General features: G+C 36.8%; 1 protein-coding gene across 5 annotated transcripts in view; it reads left to right on the top strand.

The window, feature by feature from the left end:
* LOC144436643 (uncharacterized) overlaps window positions 1–18,656 on the top strand; it is a 78,100-nt gene extending 59,444 nt beyond the window's left edge. For all 5 annotated transcript variants that reach the window (XM_078125477.1, XM_078125481.1, XM_078125482.1 and 2 more), the window contains exons 13-19: window positions 3,520–3,717; window positions 4,177–4,368; window positions 4,874–5,188; window positions 5,431–5,509; window positions 6,015–6,253; window positions 7,933–8,072; window positions 9,257–18,656. In XM_078125477.1, the coding sequence (XP_077981603.1) occupies window positions 3,520–3,717; window positions 4,177–4,368; window positions 4,874–5,188; window positions 5,431–5,509; window positions 6,015–6,253; window positions 7,933–8,072; window positions 9,257–10,519 (2,426 nt within the window). In that variant the 3' untranslated portion in view covers window positions 10,520–18,656. The remainder of the gene's footprint in view (window positions 1–3,519; window positions 3,718–4,176; window positions 4,369–4,873; window positions 5,189–5,430; window positions 5,510–6,014; window positions 6,254–7,932; window positions 8,073–9,256) is intronic.
* Window positions 18,657–20,594: the final 1,938 nt, after the last annotated feature.

Raw genomic sequence — 20,594 nt, forward strand, 5'->3', positions numbered from 1 at the left:
AGAGTCATTGGTATAGAGCTGGATACAAACCTAGGAAAATGCCTACTACTTTGTGTTTATCTACCGACTGACTGTGGTGATCATTTCGACAACTTCTGTGAATATCTGGGGAAAATTGACTCCATTATTCGAGATGCAAAAACTCCCTTTGTATTTGTAGCAGGTGATCTGAATGCAGATCCAAGTAAACGTTTTGGTAAAGAGCTAGACTCCTTCTGTGATGACAATAATTACATCATCGCAGATGTTCGTTACTTTGGTTCACGCTCACAAACTTTCACCTTTATCAGTGATGTACATGGATCTACATCATGGCTGGACCATTGCCTTAGCACTGAAGCAGCTTACAAAACAATTAACTCTATGACTATCATTGACGACTGTTTCTCCTCAGACCATCTGCCTCTAACATTTGAATGCAATTTTCAACTAACGAAATCCAAAGACACAAATAATGATAGTAAATCCACCTGTGCTGGGATCAACTGGTCATCAATAGACCACAATCTTATTAACATTTATTCAATAGAAACAGATCGGCTCCTTAATAACATTGTTGTACCAACAGATGCAATATCATGTAAAGAATGTAAGTGTAAGAATAGTAATCATACAGATCAAATTACTTTATATTATGATTCAATTTGTGATGCCTTATCAAGGGCTAGTAACAACTCGTTTGGTAATAAGAAAGCCACTCATTTCCATCCAATACCTGGATGGAACGACTTTGTCAAGGAAGCACATAGGAATGCCAGACAAGCATATGTAGCATGGAAAGCCGACTTAAAGCCTCGATTTGGACCAGTAGCTGATTATATGCGTCAATGTAAATCTCGATTTAAATATGCTCTGAGACAATGTCGGAAAGATGAAACGCAAAATCGTGCAGATGGAATGGCTCGTGCGCTGCTGCAAAATGATCATAGACAATTTTGGGCCGCAGTTGCTGACATAAATAATAAAAGAGTTCCCCTAGCAACGAGTATAAACGATGCAGCTGGTGAACAACAAATAGCGGACATGTGGGGCAGTCATTTTAAATATCTGTTGAATTCTGTCAGTAATTTGAAGCATAAGTCTGAGGTAGAGAATGCGTTTGAAAATTGTGTCTTTTCACAAGAGTTAAATGTAAATACTGATGAAATTCGTAAGTTTTTCAATGACCTTCCATCTGGTAAGTCTCCAGGCTCTGATGGCCTGGGTGCCGAGCATCTCAAGTATGCAAGTAATAGACTGGCAGTTCATGTTGCCCTTTGCTTTTCTGCCATGCTTGTCCACGGTGAAGTACCAGATAGTATTGCAAATGTTATTCTTGTTCCCATAGTTAAAGATAAAACTTCAGATCTCTCGAACAAGAACAACTACCGACCCATTGCTCTAACTAGCATGTTTTCAAAGGTTCTTGAATATGTTTTACTTTGTAGATGCGAACATAACTTGTATACATCTGACAATCAATTTGGTTTTAAGAAAGCTCATGGCACTGATATGTGTATATTTCTACTTAAAGAGACAATCAGGTATTATAAGTCGAATGGCAGCCCAGTTTTCGTATGTTTCCTTGACGCTGAAAAGGCGTTCGATAGAGTGAATCACTGGACTCTCTTAAAGAAAATGATTGACAGATCAGTGCCGACCTATATTGTTCGGCTACTTTCAAATTGGTTTGTAATACAAAAGTTTTGTACTCGTTGGTCAAATTCTCTTTCCATGTCTTTTAACGTAACTAATGGAGTTCGACAAGGGGGAATCTTATCCCCATTTCTTTTCAATGTTTATGTTGATTCTCTTAACAGGTCACTGTCTCGTGCCAGGGTTGGTTGTGAAGTGGGTGGAATTGCAATTAATAACTTGTCATATGCGGACGATATGTGTCTCATCTCTCCATCTATCAAAGGCCTCAGAAAACTTATTCATCTCTGTGAACAATATGCTGATGATCATGATATCATTTATAATGCTAGAAAATCTAAATGTGTACACTTTAAGGCATCCACAAAACTGTCTGTCATTCCCCCAATCAACCTTTGTGGGAATCTTCTCGAATTCGTATCAAGTTTTAATTACTTGGGACATGTTTTTACTGATGACCTGAAAGACAATCAGGATATTTTGAAACAGCGTAGAGCACTTTGTGGTAGAGCCAACTTTTTATTGAGAAAGTTTTCTGCATGTACTATATCGGTGAAACTGCGTCTCCTCACAGCGTTTTGCAATAACATTTACGGAAACCATTTATGGTGTGACTTCAATGTAAGTAGTATGCAAAATATAATTGTCTGTCACAACAATGCGTTCCGGAGACTGATAGGACTTCCAAGTTCTGCCAGTGCATCTAATACATTTGTCTCCAATTCAGTTAATTCTCTCTCTGTTTTGAGAAGAAAGGCGGCATTTAGGTTTATGCTACGTCTTTTTGACAGCCAAAATGTTCTGATTAATCGTGTTATTACTTGTGATGTACGGTTCTGTGGGCTTCAGGCCCACTGGTTGAAGATTTTACATTGATTTTTTTTCCTTTTAAAATAATACCTGTTGTAATATTTTCTGTTTGTATTTGTCTGTTATGTAAAAATTATGCTGTCTTGTGGTATATTTTTGTTCTTCTCTGGACCATGGGTCTGTAATAAAGTTTAAATAATAATAATAATAATTGTAGTACACCCATTGTAGTATACCCATTGTAGTGCACCCATTGTTGTACACCCATTGTAGTACACCCATTGTAGTACACCCATTGTAGTTCACCCATTGTAGTACACCCATTGTAGTACACCCATTGTTGTACACCCATTGTAGTACACCCATTGTAGTTCACTCATTGTAGTACACCCATTGTTGTACACCCATTGTAGTACACCCATTGTTGTACACCCATTGTTGTACACCCATTGTAGTACACCCATTGTTGTACACCCATTATAGTACACCCATTGTTGTACACCCATTGTAGTACACCCATTGTTGTACACCCATTGTTTTACACCCATTGTAGTACACCGATTGTAGTGCACCCATTGTTGTACACCCATTGTAGTACACCCATTGTTGTACACCCATTGTAGTACACCCATTGTAGTACACCCATTGGAGTACACCCATTGTTGTACACCCATTGTAGTACACCCATTGTAGTACACCCATTGTAGTACACCCATTGTAGTACACCCATTGTAGTACACCCATTGTTGTACACCCATTGTAGTACACCCATTGTAGTACACCCATTGGAGTACACCCATTGTAGTACACCCATTGTAGTACACCCATTGTTGTACACCCATTGTAGTACACCCATTGGAGTACACCCATTGTTGTACACCCATTGTAGTACACCCATTGTAGTACACCCATTGTAGTACACCCATTGACAAAAACTCAGGACTCATTTTCACTGAAAACATTGTTGACTCTATAAGTAATAAATTGCTTTTATGACAGATTAATGTAATCAAAGTAGTTTCTGTATTTCCATTTCTTGACTTTGACTAGTATCTGTTTCCTTACTTGGTACAGTTCCTACTGGGTCACCTACCAATCTGACATTACAACCAAATCTACACGATCCCACCAGTCTTACAGCATCCTGGAAAGCACCCTGTTTGGATGATAGAAATGGTGTTATACGGATGTATACACTCCAGTTCTGTCAATATCAGGAAGTACACAGCAACGATAATGATGACAATTCAACTGTGATTCCAATGTGTAGAGGTAATTATGACATGTTTGGAATATTGTGAGTGAACTTTTAAAGGGGGGGGGGGGTCTTTGTGGTGTCCCACACTGTTTGGGGGGAGAGGGCTGTAAATACAATGGGTGTCATTCACCTATCCATGATGTTAGGTAGTTCAATATCAGGATGTATGATCTACAATTGGCTGATTATACTGCCACCTAGTGGTCAGATGTAACTATGGAATTTGTCATTCTGATGAGGATTGTCAACCAAGACAGATTATACTGCCACCTAGTGGTCAGCTGTAACTATGGAATTTGTCAGATTGTCGACAAGGACAGTTCAAAAGCTCAATACATAAAACTTTGAACTGCTTGTTCATTATAACCTATGCAAGTCATCTTCAACCAAGACTTGTCTGTTATATTAAACCTGTGTATTAAAATGAAAACTATGTTTACATTTATGCATGCAATACTAATCTGTTGTTACAGGAGCAGATGCACATAAAGTGAATATTACTGTAATAGACCCTACAGCATTAGCCTATCTGACCAGAGCAGAACAACATTATTTGATGAGAGGACTAAAATCAAACACACAGTATGCTGTATCAGTATTGGCATTCACATCTCAAGGACAAGGCCCGGCAACTGACTTTGTACTGGGAAAGACCACTATGGGAGGTAGGTGATGTTTTTAGTCCAGGATGGGCACATCCAGAGGCCAGGGGGCTACACAAATGACACATGTCTGTTCATCCTTCTGGCTGTCTGTCTGTCTGTCTCTGGACAGCTATAAGTACTTCAGATAACCACTACTTAATTTTAACTAAACCTGGCACAAATGTCAAACAATATAGGGTGCATATGCACATTTTATGTCTTATCTCCAAAAGATTTCATATAGACAGGTGCCAAAACTGGATCAGTGTTGGGATCTATGTTTTCAAAGACTTGTTGAATCTGTTTTCTTACTTTTTTTGATAATTTTGTTATTTAATATTAATTGTATTTTATTTATTAGGCTTTGATATCAGTCTTGAATATTACATAAATGACCAACACCTGCAAATATGGATCCCTAAACATAAAGTAATAAAACAACATTTACAAAGGAAATACACCGCTAATTCAACCTTGTTATGAATACAGTGCTTATCATAACACATACACTTTCTTTTATTGTCAGCTCCAGAGAAAATCCCAGAAAACATGAAAGTGCAGAGTTCATCATTATCTGACTCGACCATGACAGTTGAGTGGTCACCACTTGTTGGTGTTAATAGTGATATGGTGCACTATGAGATGGAAGTGAAAACTATGAACAACTCTGAACACTGTGGTGGTATTCAAGTTCTGAGAACAAACAACACTGAAATGACGATTCAGGATCTGTGTGGATATGAGATGTATGGAGTTGTTGTGAGGGCGTGTACTAATGCGGATATTGAAGTTCAATGTGGAACGTATTCACAACCTGTCTTTGTTACGACTCACATTGGAGGTAAGTTCTATATACTGATGCAAGATGGAAATTAAAGTTGTTCAAGGGTAATATGCACTTTGGAGACAATAAAGTCCATGACAAGGACCTCTTCTGAATGATGAACATGGACCAGTGTTTCTTTTGCAGTCACATGCAAATGTCTGTCCAGAATCCATAGTTTATGATAATACTATTATTTCCTGCAGTGATGTACCCTTTAACTGTAAATTCATAGGTGTACTTTCTTCATTTTTTACTAGCACCAACTTCACCAGTTGATGTCGAAGCAGTTCCAGTTGGAGACTCTAAGGTAGAAGTCATATGGTCACCACCACAAAGGTATTTATCCCAATAAACAGCCAACCAAGCAGTAAAGTCTAAAATGGGCAACTTGTCGCAAACCCCCACCCACCCACCTACCTACCCATCCCCACCCACCCTCCCAACTCAATTCACTTAAGCTTCATTTTTTTCTAGAAAGCACAACCATTGTACAAACATTTCTGTTGGCTTTTTAAAAAATCTAATTGTTCAAGTTACGCTATTTAAAGGCCACTGTAGGTGTTACTACTGTTTTACAGATATGAAGTAGAATTTTGTCAAATGAGACTACGATTAAAGGTGAGTGTTCAGGCAGTAATTTGAAATTTGATCAGATCTTTGTAGAGTGTATAGATGTAAAAAGCTGAATTGTGTGGCCAAAACAATTAGTAATTTGATGTATATTTGCAGTCCGCACCAGGAGCTCAATTAATCAGTGATTCTTCATAACAGTACAGTAATTAAAATAAATGGCTTTTGAAAAAAAAATGCAATCATAGAAAATTGTTTATCATGTTTACAGGCCAAATGGACCTGTGAGTGGTCTGCAATATTCCATTGCCTGCTTCAACGGAGGTGATGAAGCTATGACTAATGAGGTGTTAACTTCAGAGACAGACGTAGTGATCGATGTGGACTGTGACGGCAGGATACGTAGTGACAATGTACGAGCTCTATGTGTTGTAACACCAATCAGTGTGTTGGAAGTGATGGGTGATCCAGCACAAACTGATCAAATACTTGTCTGTTATCAAGATCCGGGTGAGTACTCAGAATCTGATAACACCCCTCTCTTTTGATCATTCCATTACAATGTAGATGATTCCATTTACCTAAAGGGGTGTGCTTCCTTCTTCGTACATATAGTGTACAATTGTAGACTTATTAATATCTAAGAGGACATCTTCCATCCCTCTCTATGGATCATTCCATTACAACATGGATGATTACATTTAACTAAAGGGATGTTTTTCCTTCTTTGCACATATGTACATATATAATCATAGGCTGTAATTAATAGACAACTTCCCTTCCCCCATAGGTCATTCCATTGCAAAATGGATGGTTCCATTTAATTAAAGGGGTCGTTTCCTTCTTAACACTTGTGTTCATATTATAATAATAACCTGCACTAATAGAGGACATCTTCTATCCCTCTCTATGGATCATTCCATTACAACATGGATGATTCCATTTGACAAAAGGGTTACTTTCTTCATTTCATTTGTATTCAGAGGACATATACAACCCCTCTATATACATGCCACGCTAATAGTGTTAGTTTATGTCAGTCATTACTAGTTGACCATTATCTCACCACTTTTGAATTTTACTTATATAAGAAAAAGCTCCAACATTAACTACTATGCATTCTCACTAAATTACAACCGTGGCAACTAAGGTTTCAGCTTACAAAGAGACACACACTAACGTAACGCTGTTGTAACATTGATCTACCAAAGCTTGGTTTAGTTATACTCACAGTATAGGGTGGCATTTCTGATAGCTTAGTTTTTCTCAACTGGCCACACACTATATTGATTACAAGATGATTGTATCCACACCGTAACAGAGGCACCGCTATCACCCCTTTGTGTAATCTACCATATCGAACAACGATAGTTTCAGTTTGTGCCTATCTTAGTTTATCCAAAACCGTGATTGCCTCTGTAATACATACAGCTACTTATTCGCATTTTATAATAATGTTGGTTTTTAGTCCCCCCCGTCCGTCCGTCCGTCCGTCCGTCCGTCCGTCCGTCCAGAGCCGTTTCTTGGAGATGCCAGGACCGATTTTTTTCAAACTTGGTACAGGGGCAACATACTATGGCATACATATCTAAGTCTGTTTGATTTAGGTTCACAAGTGCTGTTGCGTGATCAGAGTAGTGATATCAAAAATAACCATATGAGGACAAACAACATTAACCAGGTTTGAAAATGACAACATAAACTGCCAGTTCCTTAAAACCCAATCATAGCGGGGACTATTATACATATTAACCCTGGCACAGATCTATAGCGGCACAACAGCCCTTTATACTTTCTCAACTTCCTGGGGACCATACAATCCATTGCAGCCTTTATAAGTGCATAGGATTAAAGCATTCACATTGCAACCTCTATCCTACCAGGTCCCCAATTATACAGCTGGGTGGAGTGAGGCACAGTCGTGGTTCAAATATTGCCCAAGGACTTCAGCCACTCAGAAACAATTGGCAGCAGTGGGGCTTGAACCTGCAACCTGCAGATTTCAAGCCATCCAATCTAACCATTCGCCCATCATGACACCAATTAACTCCAATTATGTTTTAATATTACAAATGCCAACACAGAGTATGTATACAAACTGGTATAGCATGTCAGTGACATGAATTTATATTCTTAATGAATTCCTATAAAACTGTATAATTACATGAAGTTTGACTTTTCATTTTCAGTATGGCTGTACATTGTCACACCGATTGCAGCTGTAGTAGTAGTAATTATAGCAGTGATAGTAAGCAGAAAGTGGTTCAAATTCATCAAGAAGAAAGGATTTTTTGACAAAGTTGGACATCCCACACCCTTTTGGGAGGAGGTAGGTGTATATGTTTACTTTACAATTATGATGATTTGAAAAGATGGGAAGTTAATTAAACAAAATTTGTTAATAATATAATTTTGACTGAAATTTAGACCCGCAGCTTAATATCTGCACTAGCTGTAACTGCAATGTTATTTTTTTCAATCAAATCAGACAACCAACAATATATTCACTGAAAATTGTTGAAATACCAATAATGTTTTTGTTTTAATTTATTTATTTAACTTTTGACAAAAGTCAGGCAGTCCACACAGGTGACAAACACCTATAAACGTGGACCCCAAAACAAACATACATAGAAATAAAAGACAACATTCAATTACTAAATGATTTCAAATTCATCGCGATTCATCAATTAAGAGACTTTAATATTGTTTGGAATATTGTTATTAATTATTATCAAAAGGATTATCAATATCACAAATTTATTTGGAAGTAAATCAGTATTAGGCAATCAAAGAAAGAATGAACTCATAGAAACCATACACTAAGTTTGTGTGCAATTCATTTACTTTGTCATGTAATTTCTGCCACGTGATTTCAAGTGAAGTCAGATTACGACTATACATTTTGATTTAGTGCCGAGACTAAAAGAAGATCTCAGAGTCAATATATGGATATGACTGATGGATGGGATGAGTCTGTATTCAGACGCAGACTACATTTTGTCGTATTCCTAAAAAAAATTCTGAAATATGTTTTATTTAAAATACTAATTGTGTGCAAATACATAACCTATAACATACAATCTAATAGTGAGCATGTACAATGCACATATAGAATGCGCGCTACTCACTGAGGATTTGAACACCTAAAATATAATCTAGCGTCTGTACTATCTCCTCAAACGCCCTCTAGTAGTTAACCAGGCATCTGAGTTTGATGTTCCATAAATATTCATAGAAATAAAAGTCCTGTGGGTTAGAACAGTCGTCTTGACTTCATGGAACGTCCAATGCACACCATGTTATGTTTAATTCTATTAATTTCAGCAACAATAGTATTTAAAGATGAATTACAATGACAGTCAATAAGTAATAAAAGTAACTTGGTTGGGTATAAAAGAATATTACTTTACTACAACAGTTACTGTTTTTCATACCCTAAATTTTCATCCTAATCTGAACTGCGCCATTAATCTGCCTAACTTGGTCCATACTATTATGTTTGTTTCTCAGGAACCTACATATCAAGATCACATCACATACACTGATGGACTTAATGAAGAAAACTATGACAATATCTCATTTAGTGGTTTGGTGGATGTACGTACAGAGGTGACAGCTGCTTCATTAGACACAGTTAGTACTCACTCCTCAGACCACGGTGTTGTTATTGACAGCGGCAGATCTCTGATCGGAAACAATGCTGACAGACAGAGTCTGTCGGAAAATGTCGACAGTGAGGAGATTGCAGTTATGAATGAAAGCAGTCCTCAAGAGGATTGTGCTGTACCGAGATTCAAACGATTAAGTTCAACCATAGAAGATTACCAACAGGTGGGAGAAGACAGCGGTGAGCTTGTTCTCCAACCTGAAGATGATAAAGCAAAGATGCCAGATGACCCCAAAGACTACTCAGCGTTAGCACAGAAAGGTGGTTGCCATGGTTTCCAAGCTAAATCTTTGGAGACTTCCATAAAAGGAAAGATGAATGGAAGTCAAGCACACAAATTTATTGATGAAGTAGGAAAGCCGAGTGCTGAACTCACAAATTTAAATGTGTGCCATGCTGTTGTCGGACTCAGGCAGCAAGGAACAGATTTACAAGAAAATGTAGTAAATGAAGGCAAAGCGGGCAACTCATCGTCAAATAATGATGCTATCATGTGTAGTAAGAAGGAGAAGGAGAAGGAAGAGGAAAGGAAAAAACTAATGAAGAAAGGCGAGGCTGTTTGGAAAAGGAGAAGTACCGGTACGTCAGGAAGTGATCCAGGCAGTTCTATTGGGGACTATAGTGAAGTAGTAGGTAATGACAGTAGTGACAGCAATGGATCTGAGAATGCCTTTCCATCTAAATTTACTCCCTCAGTCTTAACTCAAGACTATCAACCACTGGAGTTTATAAGTGGACCATTAAACAGTGGTAATGCCACTCCAGTCAATAACAGGGCGACCCCTGACACCATGACCTCTGACCTTGCCTGTGATGCTAGTGACTCAGAAGATGTTGAGAATACAGTACCTCTGTTGGATAGTAACCGAGGACAGCAGAAACCGACGACATCCGAGAATTCATCGGGAGGACAGCAGACAACCCCTTTCAAGGGAAGTAATGTCAGTAGTGTAGGTTTGAGTTCGAAAGGGGAGGAAGATCATAGTGTGGAATCCGAGCCCTTAGTGTCACCAAATGTAACACTTGACAATGGGTATGTTCCAAATGATGAAGTAACACTGCAAGGCATGTGTTTTACTGCAGATTTAAAACAAACAAGAGTTTAAAAGATGAGTACTACAATGGCACTCTCCGCTTCGACAAACTAGAACTATTATTGTAGCATGTAGTAGTTCACATATGGAGGATGGCGATGCCCTGGTGATGCAGATATGATTCATGTAATAAAGATAAGTTTTAAAAACTGGAAGTGACCCAAAAATGTTAATTGGAAATATACACATAAAAAACACTGCATGGACAGAAAGTGTAACTATATTAACAACCATTGTTAGCATGTCACAATAATAGTTTTAGGTTGTTTCTATATTAGATTGTTGAAAGTGACGTTGCCATAGTGATATTTTCGGTATTTTTTGTAAGGCATTGTGAATGCAGCTGATCATTGGTAATATTTAATCATTAATTTTCTCAATTAAAATTTGGACTTTTCGTATCGAACGGGAAACTTCTCTGACCTCACAAGTACTGGTTATAGGGGAACACCACAGCAGTTAATAGTGTGCTTATCACCTTCAAATAAAGAAATCATGAATATTTAGTTTCTGATATTATATACTCATGTCTGTTGATGCACATGAGACAATATGTGTCCATGGTAAGGACCTACACTGAACAATGAGTGAGGGATAAGTTTCAAGTTGATGTTTCTTGACAATGTAAGAATCATAACATGATTCTCCAGAACTCTGTTCATGAAAATGCTTAAATTTATGTCTTGCAGTGTTGTTCCCCTTTAATGATTACTAATAAGTGTATGACCAACTGTACATACTAAAGGCTTAACTACGAATCAATATTTTTTCATTATATGTATGAAAAAAAAAACGCGATGAAGCCGGTAGAAAAAAAAATATTCAAAGAATAGTTGTAGGTGAATACAAGAAAAATTGTGTTGCGATATATTTATTGTAAATATATGTGACTCATGGACAAACTTTCAGGTATTTGGTGGATTTCATGGATTTGAATATATAAAAAAAAGACAGGTTTATCATGAATTATTTTACTTTCGGAAGTATGGATTCACAACAGGGCATTAAGAGTGACTTTTTAAAGTGACAGATAGTTGAAGACAGACGTCTGGAGATTTCATCCAGAGAAAATATTAAGGAAGAATTGTCTTTTACTTTTGTTGATTCTCAAAAAGCTTTAATATTCTTAAAAGGAAATAGTGCATACTTACTCAATTTTGGGATAAACTTGCAGCATTTATTTGAATTAAACTCTGCTATTGGGTGTTTCAGAGTTGGTCATTTCAAAGCTGTACTACTAGAGGGTGCTACAATGTTGTGCCACTATAGGGCGCTCTACACCAGAAAGGCCAATGCTGTTGGTTGATTACTTTCACATGACTGGAAAGTCCCCAAAATTGTAAACATATTTATTCATTGTATTTTAGTTGTTAGAGTGATAAATTTACATATTGACCTTGTGTTCCACATTGCTGCAAGCTATTTGGGGTATAATTTTTTTTCTGTTGATGCATCGAAAAATAATACCTCGGTGCAAGGATGTCTGTAAAATGCTGCTGTAAAGAGATTAGTGGTTTTATGATGGTGAGTGTGCCTTACCACCTCATCCCTGTGTAGTTACTGATTACATCACAAAACAACTCTTAACTTCAATATTACCTTTTATTCCAAATATATAACATTTCACAAAAAAGTTAAAAATACCATCATTACATGATAAAGTAGAAAAATATTACTGCTAGGTAACTTTAATACATTACTCTTTAGACTATGATATCCTATTGTACTCCTGTGTTGATGAAATACATTTAAGTTCATTCATTTACAAGGGCATAGATGGCCAGTGAATGACATTTTGATTATTAAATGAAGAATTGAATTCATTTTCATCACCAACACACAAATAGGCCACTAGCATTCCTGCCATTTTGGACAGTGTGATGCATGCTTCCCTTGAAAACCTGCCATCTTGAATGGTGCATTGTGGGAAATGCGTGCTTGTCTTGAAAACCTGCCATCTTGAATGGTGCATTGTGGGAAATACATGTTCCCTTCAAATGTCACCACTTGTACTGTTGCATAATTTATAGTAGTGGTCAATTTATGTATAATGTAAAATGTTTTATTTTTGAAACGATGCCTCTTTCGTATCGAAAATCTGTCTCTTCATATATGATGTCATTAATTTCAACAAACAGGGTCCCTAGATATCAGGGTACTTTGCCATAATTGTGTTCTTTAGGAAACAGAGATATTTTACCTTTTAGCCACAGCGGTGTTCTTTGTGTTCATGTTATTAGTATAACATTGTCATTATTTGATTGTGTAGAATTGTTGCCGGGCTTGTTTCAAAAATACAAATTTGAAATGTGATTTAAATTGTATTTTAAAATTCACACTTTGATACATTTCATTCATTCATTCATTCATTCATGTCATCATCCGCCTGACAGACTGTTGTTCTGTCTAGCTATCTCAAATAAATCAACAGGTGCCAACATTTTCAATTTCAGGTTCTCAAACCTTAACAAATGTAGTAAGTCTGAATAATAACCCGACTTTAATAACAATCAGTAATACTGATCTGTGGAAGTAATTTCAGTGACGTTTTGACATTTTTTGAGTAAAACCATATAGTCTCAATTTCAGTGACTATTATACTAGTTACAACTCAGGTAAATATTGATCTCTTTGAACCAACTTAAAGTATTTGTAACCCGTTTATTACAGTCAGGACTACCGTATCTCCCAATCAGGATATAAACAGAAAATTATTTCCGAAAAAATACTCTAATGTGTGTATTGAAAAAATTACCCTGGACAACCTGTGTCCAACCCCAGGCTGTCTTGTAAGTCCTCAAGAGTAGAATGCATACATATCTATTTCCACATGCGCTGTGGCAGAGTTATGTGTGGCAGAGAGTTCAAAGGTCAGATCTCCTGATTGGGAGGTATTCCTGTCTGACTTGCAGGCATGCATGTCTCCTTTTTATCAACTTTCATAAGGCCAGTATTTCTCACAAGTTTATTGTTTAAACTACAGTGAGGACAGGATGATTTTATGTGGTAATGTGCTCAGGTATTGGGCACAATTCAAGTTTGTGCATTGTAACTTTGTATATGTATTGGGTACAGTTCAAGCATGTGTATTGTAATTATAACCATGTGTATTGGGAACATGTACAGTTCATTGTAACTGAGCATACTTTGGGTACAGTTCATGTGTGTGTGTTGTAACTGAGCATACAGTGGGTACAGTTTATGTGTGTGTATTGTAATTGAGCATACAGTGGGTACAGTTTATGTGTGTGTATTGTAACTGAGCATACATTGGGGTACAGTTCATGTGTGTATTGTAACTGAGCATACTTTGGGTACAGTTCATGTGTGTATTGTAACTGAGCATACTTTGGGTACAGTTCGTGTGTGTGTATTGTAATTGAGCATACATTGGGTACAGTTCATGTGTGTGTATTGTTACTGAGCATACATTGGGTACAGTTCATGTGTGTGTATTGTAACTGAGCATACATTGGGTACAGTTCATGTGTGTGCATTGTAACTGAGCATACATTGGGGTACAGTTCATGTGTGTGTATTGTAACTGAGCATACATTGGGTACAGTTCATGTGTGTGCATTGTAACTGAGCATACATTGGGTACAGTTCATGTGTGTGTATTGTAACTGAGCATACATTGGGTACAGTTCATGTGTGTGCATTGTAACTGAGCATACATTGGGTACAGTTCATGTGTGTGTATTGTAACTGAGCATACATTGGGTACAGTTCATGTGTGTGTTTTGTACTGGACACAGCTCAAGTTTATGTATTGTAACTAACTATATGTATTGAACACAATTGAAGTTTATGTATTGTAACTACATGCAAGGTTGTGTATTGTATGTGTAACTGTACATGAATTGAGCACAGTTTGTGGTACTGTATTATAACTGTACATGAATTGGGCACAGTCTGTGGTACTATTGTAACTACATGCTTTGGAAACATTCTATGGTACTGTATTATAACTGTACATGAATTGGGCACAGTATTATAACAGTTACTGTACATGAATTGGGAACAGTCTATGGTACTGTATTATAACTGTATATGTATCACCACATACATTTGGTACACACTTTATAAGTATTATAACAGTTACTATTCACAATTGATTACGGTTAAAAATTTTATGTCGTAACTATGTACAAATGTATTGTAATCATCATCAGAAATTAGACCATATATCATAATTTCATATTCTGAATTCAGTGACTATTGTATAGTTCAAGTATTCAACAGTAGTTGTACTAGATATACTAGATGTAGTCTGAACTCAAACTACGTTGTAGTAGTTACACTCAGTCCAGTATAGTCAGTAAGGTATACCATGATGGGGCGCCCTCTAACACCAGCCAACCCAAGTGTATGCTGTAAGGTACACCATGATAGGGCTCAGTGCCCTCACACATCGGCCACCCCTTCAAGTATAGGCTGTTAGGTATACCAGGATGGGGCGCCCTCTAACACCAGCCAATCCAAGTGTAGGCTGTAAGGTATACCATGATAGGGCTCAGTGTCCTCACACATCTGCCAACCCCTCAAGTATAGCCTGTTAGGTGTTTCACTAAGTACTAGTCTGTACATTTGTTTATTTTTGTGTGGTCTTTACTCAGTTTTGTCAAACGTTACTTCTCAGATAGTCTAGAATTCTAAACTGGTACAGTACATTACGTTTTAAAAACTTCATTCCCAATACCCAGTTTAGTGAAAAGGGTTGCTCAACACAGAAATCTTTGCTGCCCCAACTGTGTTCATATAAACAGGTTGACATCGTCGCATCCCCACATGTTTAAACAGACAGGAGGTGGAGTCCTGGTTGGACATTTGCATATCAGTGCAATCCTAACAGTCAAAACAGCTGTATCAAATGAAACTTATATTAATGAGTGATGACAACAGCCTGTCAGTTTGTGATGGATTACTACTGACATGCGCCCTTTGCACTTCGCTCACCACAGGGAAGCACCACAATTTAACACCTTTTATAACCGTCTTGACTAGACTGGGATTGTACCTGTACATGTACCAGTTTAGAATTCTAGACTACTTCTCAGATGATTGTCAGGTTTCCTTTGTTTTTCCAGTCACAGCAATAATAGATTAATATTGCGTAATATTGTGTCACTATTGGGTTATCAATACCCTGGCGCATTGCTATAACTTTGGACTCTTAGTATTATATGGATGTATAAATATACTTAATTAAACCTCCATGACAAAGAGTTTGAATTCAGGATAGCAATGTGTACCATAGACTATCAGACTATTAACTGTAAACTCAGGAGTGATATTATTATATGTTCATCAGGATAGGGTTTTTTTAGTGTGTTTTACCTGGTGTACTTCATTTGGACAACTTTGCTCGCACCACTTTCATCAAACTTAAGTCACCAGATTTTCTATTTGCCAACATGCATATTATAACTATGAAGGGATTAGGGAAAAGAAATATGAAATAAACAAAAAATATGTGTACAAGATATACAGTCTGACAATATGGTTTATATAAGTTAAATGAATTTGTAAACTACATACTGTGGTAACAACTGTCAAATTTATGTGTAAGTTGCACTTCTTTATATCATATTCTTGCACTTCTGATTTTTTAAATAATTTATTTGGAGGGGATGATTAAATCTAAACAAATACACAGGGTTCATGTGTTCTTCTAAACTCCTGGAACATCCTGGAATTTCAAAGGACTCCAGGAAAACTTCCTGGAAAAAAGGGATTGATGCCTGAAAAATTGACTTGCTTTAGAAAATTGACATTACTCTCATAAAGTGTTGATTGTCGAAAGAAAAAAAATGTTTTGGGACATTGTATTTAAAATTTTAAAATCAATACATTGTTTTGCTACATTGTATTTTTAAAATTTAAAAATCAATACATATGTCGTGAGTTACTATTAATTGTTTGTAAAATTTTAAAAAGCATGTGTGTTGACGGAATAAATAAACACACCTGGAAAATGACCAAAGTTGATCTGAATACGCACGGAAAACTAATGAAAAAGTCACGGAAAGTCCTGCAATTTGATTTGACTTTCAGTGTATGAACTCTGTATACAGTACATTTTTACTGTCTTAGCTTTAATGTAAATACGGTGTCATGAACTGCAGCCTCGTTTACGGCATTGTCCATGACGTGTCATACGTCCAAGAGGCTGTGGTTTCATTCGCGTATTATACAATACAAGTATTTTTCTCTGTGGCTTTGTACATCAACACTGCAACAACTCAGATTGCTTCATGCCTACCATGTGATATACAATGCCTTTATAGCAAGATACATACACTGAAATCTGACTTTGCAAAAGTTTGATATTTTGCAGTGTCACGGAAGAAATAATCAAAAATAGCATCTATGATTAATTGAAGATTACAAACATTTTCTCTCCGTCACAAATGTTGTTTAATCATATTTTACATTTCGTATATCAGCAAAAAAAAAAAAGTTGTGCAATGTTGCGAAATGTAAACTTTACTTTTCAAAGTATATATATATATATGAAGCTATTCATTGTGGTAGTTACAATAATTTGTCACTGATCAATATGTGTTAACATGAATTGTTTGTATATTGCCATGTTTTCATGATATTCTGTGCCTTAGCCATTCAAAGCCTTTATAAATGTTCTGCTATCCTTCCAGTTTCTCAATGGTGCTCAATAGACTTTTTGCATACCACAATAAGGAAGCTCTTAATGTTCACCTAGGGTGTTTTAGAGACATTTCGATTATCACTGTTAAATTTCAGCTAGTATGCTCAATAGACTTTTTGCATACCCACAAAAATGCTGTTAATGTTCCTCTAAGATGCCAAATAGACTTTTTGCATACCACTAAGGAAACTGCTAATTTTTCATGCTTAACCACATTGGGTTACAGAAACCAAGTCACTAAAGGGTTGACAGACTTTTTGCATACCACAGAGGATATAGTTCATTTTTGCATACCATGGAGGATGCTGCCAATGTTCCACACGGTGCTCAATAGACTTTTTGCATATCACAACAGTATTGTTAATTTTCTGCTAGGATGTTCAATAGACCTTTTGCATACCACAGAGGGCGCTGTTAGTGTCCTCTTAAGAGGCCTTTTGCTTGCATAGACTTGTTGCATGTGAAAGTGGGTGCCGTATCACTAAATTGTTCAATGTGATGTCTGTGCATACCACAGGTGGAGCTGTTTCATAAGGCACTCAATAGACCTTTTGCATACCACAGAGGGCACTGTTGTACTATTATACTACTTTCCTTTCTATAATACTACTATTGGATTTTTCATATATGGTTGTCAACTTTTTCACTAATAAGGTAAATATTGTTATATAAAAGGAATTTCTTTCTACATGTATATGTATCACAGAAAACACATCTGCGGAATAATGGTAAAAAAAAGGTCTTCATTGTTTCTTAAATTTGTAGCTTTTCAAACTTGGCTAGGGAGACTGCCATTCAGTCAGTTAGTATCCTAGGGGATCTGTTTTACTGAGTCAAAGACGAGGTTTGTTAATAATTAACGAAAAGGAAAGACAAGTAGCTAAGATAGACATATAGATTGGTTTATGCTCAACACATTAAATAAAATTTTTAGTTAGATTATTCGGAATCACCTTGAAAAGTATCACCCCTTTTTTATAATTGAAAATGTTCAAGATTTGGATAGATTATGACAATCTAAAATAAGACGGTTGATTCTATTATTGCCAAATGGGTGATTCAAGTCTACCGATAGGTTTGATAAGATTTACACAAGGCAATACTGTGTAAATTTTTTTGTTGATGCTATTTTTTAGATTAGACCAGATGCTGCAAACAACTCAATATTCAACAATTTTGATGTTCATTTTTGTATTCAGTACACGTTATTAGTCCCCGCGGACGAAGTCCGGAACGGGGACTTATAGATTGGGTTCCGTCTGTCCGTCCGTCCGTGTGTCTGTGCGTCCGTCCGTCCGTCCGTCCGTCCGTCCGTCCGCAGCTGTTTCTTGGAGATGCCTGGACCGATTTTTTTCAAACTTGGTACAGGGGCAACATACTATGGCATACATATGCACGTCAATTTGTTTTATGATACGATCCAATATGGCCGCCTAGCAACCATTTTGTTTGCGAATTTTCCCTGTCTAAAGCCATAACTCAGACATGCTTTAACAGATCTCATTCAAAGTTGGTATTAGGACAGTGTTCTATGACATACATGTGCATATTCATTGTTGTCATGATACGATCCAATATGGCCGCCTAGCAGCCATTTTGTTTGTGAATTTTCATGTCCAAAGCCATAACTCAGACATGCTTAAACAGATCTCATTCAAAGTTGGTATTAGGACAGTGTTCTATGACATACATGTGCATATCCATTTTCGTTGTGATACGATCCAATATGGCTGCCTGGCAGCCATTTTGTTTGCGAATTTTCATGTCCAAAGCCATAACTCGGACATGCTTGAACAGATCTCATTTAAAGTTGGTATTAGGACAGTGTTCTATGACATACATGTGCATATCCATTTTCGTCTTGATACGATCCAATATTTTTGTTTGTGAATTTTCCATGTCCAAAGCCATAACTCAGACTCCATTTTCATCATGATATGATCCCCCATACCCAACCAATCCTTTATTGTTGGAGGCATATTCCATGTCCAACAAGCACACACAACATATCTAAGTCTGTTTGTTTTAGGTTCACAAATGTTGTTGCGTGATCAGAGTAGTGATAATTCCTTAAAACCCAATTATAGCGGGGACTATGTCATTATCAATGACTTGTTTAATATGTTGAGCTGTTAGTCGAGGTTTGTACACCCATGATTAGACTGTAAAATACGTTGTGTTGTTCCAACCTCACCGGCCTCCTCAGAGGGGTTGACCGATGTGTATGGGTGCTGCATCACGACGTACTTTACAGACTACCCCATGATGTGAGGGCTGTTATGTTCAACTGTAACATGCCCCTGGAATCTCTCTTTGACTGACTAACAAAGGGTATAGTTATTTCAGAGACACAAATGATGTATTAAATGACAGGATTGTAGCCTTGAATTTGGAAGAGAGAGGCACATAAACTCAAACTACAACTGTTGACATCAGAGTGTTAATGAGCGGAACCTGTTACAAAAAGTGAAAGTAAACAACTGAATTGGATTAATAACACTTGGCACAGCATGTGAGAAGTGCAGAGAATTATATTACGTTTCATCATTTGATAAGAACAGTTGTACGGTCTCTTTATGTAATAATTCATGCACACATATAAATTACAAGTTCTTATGGCATTTCATGTACAAACAAAGATTCTATACAATTGTTTTTATAAAATCATGAAATATATTTCAACCCACTTTTATCCCAACATGCTGTGCCAAGTATCATTAATCCAATTCATTTGTTTACTTTCCTTTGTAACAGGTTCTGTTCGTTAACAGTCTGATGTCAACAGTTGTATATGTTCAGTTTTTTGTGTAGGCTGAATGGTTCTTCAGCATGAGCATGTCTTAATCACCCATCATTAGTGTGTTGAGTGATAAAACACTGACATATGACGAATATTTCAGTGTACAGGTTTGCAACACAAGTTAGGTTCTGTAACAGTTGTGCTGCAGTGCCACTAGTGCTATTTATGGTAATGCCATTAACATTATGTCAAAGCATGTACCCAGCCAGTTATAGCTATAAGTCTTAGTATAGGAACACAACCGATTTTTGTGGTAGTGATGTAGACATAATGCTAAGGCATCCTACAGGTACAAATATACTAGTAAAATTAGATTTGTGAAAGTCAAGTCTTCATTATAATGACGCACTTTAATACCAAAGTCTGGGACTGTAAACCTGTTGTTACCCTAAATTGTTCAATCACATAAAGCCAGATGTACTGAACTATCTCAAAGTAAAAGGTTTTGGGGAAAAAATTGTTTATTATAGTGTTTACTACGACAAAATCGGTTGTACGAGATTACAGTGTGAACTAAATAAAGGTATAGTGTAAACATTCTAAAGTTGATATGTTCTATTTTGGAAAGCAACTGAAAGTCTACGGATGGACTACAAATGTTTCAAGTTTTGTACATG

This window comes from Glandiceps talaboti, chromosome 6, assembly GCF_964340395.1.
Source record: "Glandiceps talaboti chromosome 6, keGlaTala1.1, whole genome shotgun sequence".
NCBI classification, from domain to species: domain Eukaryota; kingdom Metazoa; phylum Hemichordata; class Enteropneusta; family Spengelidae; genus Glandiceps; species Glandiceps talaboti.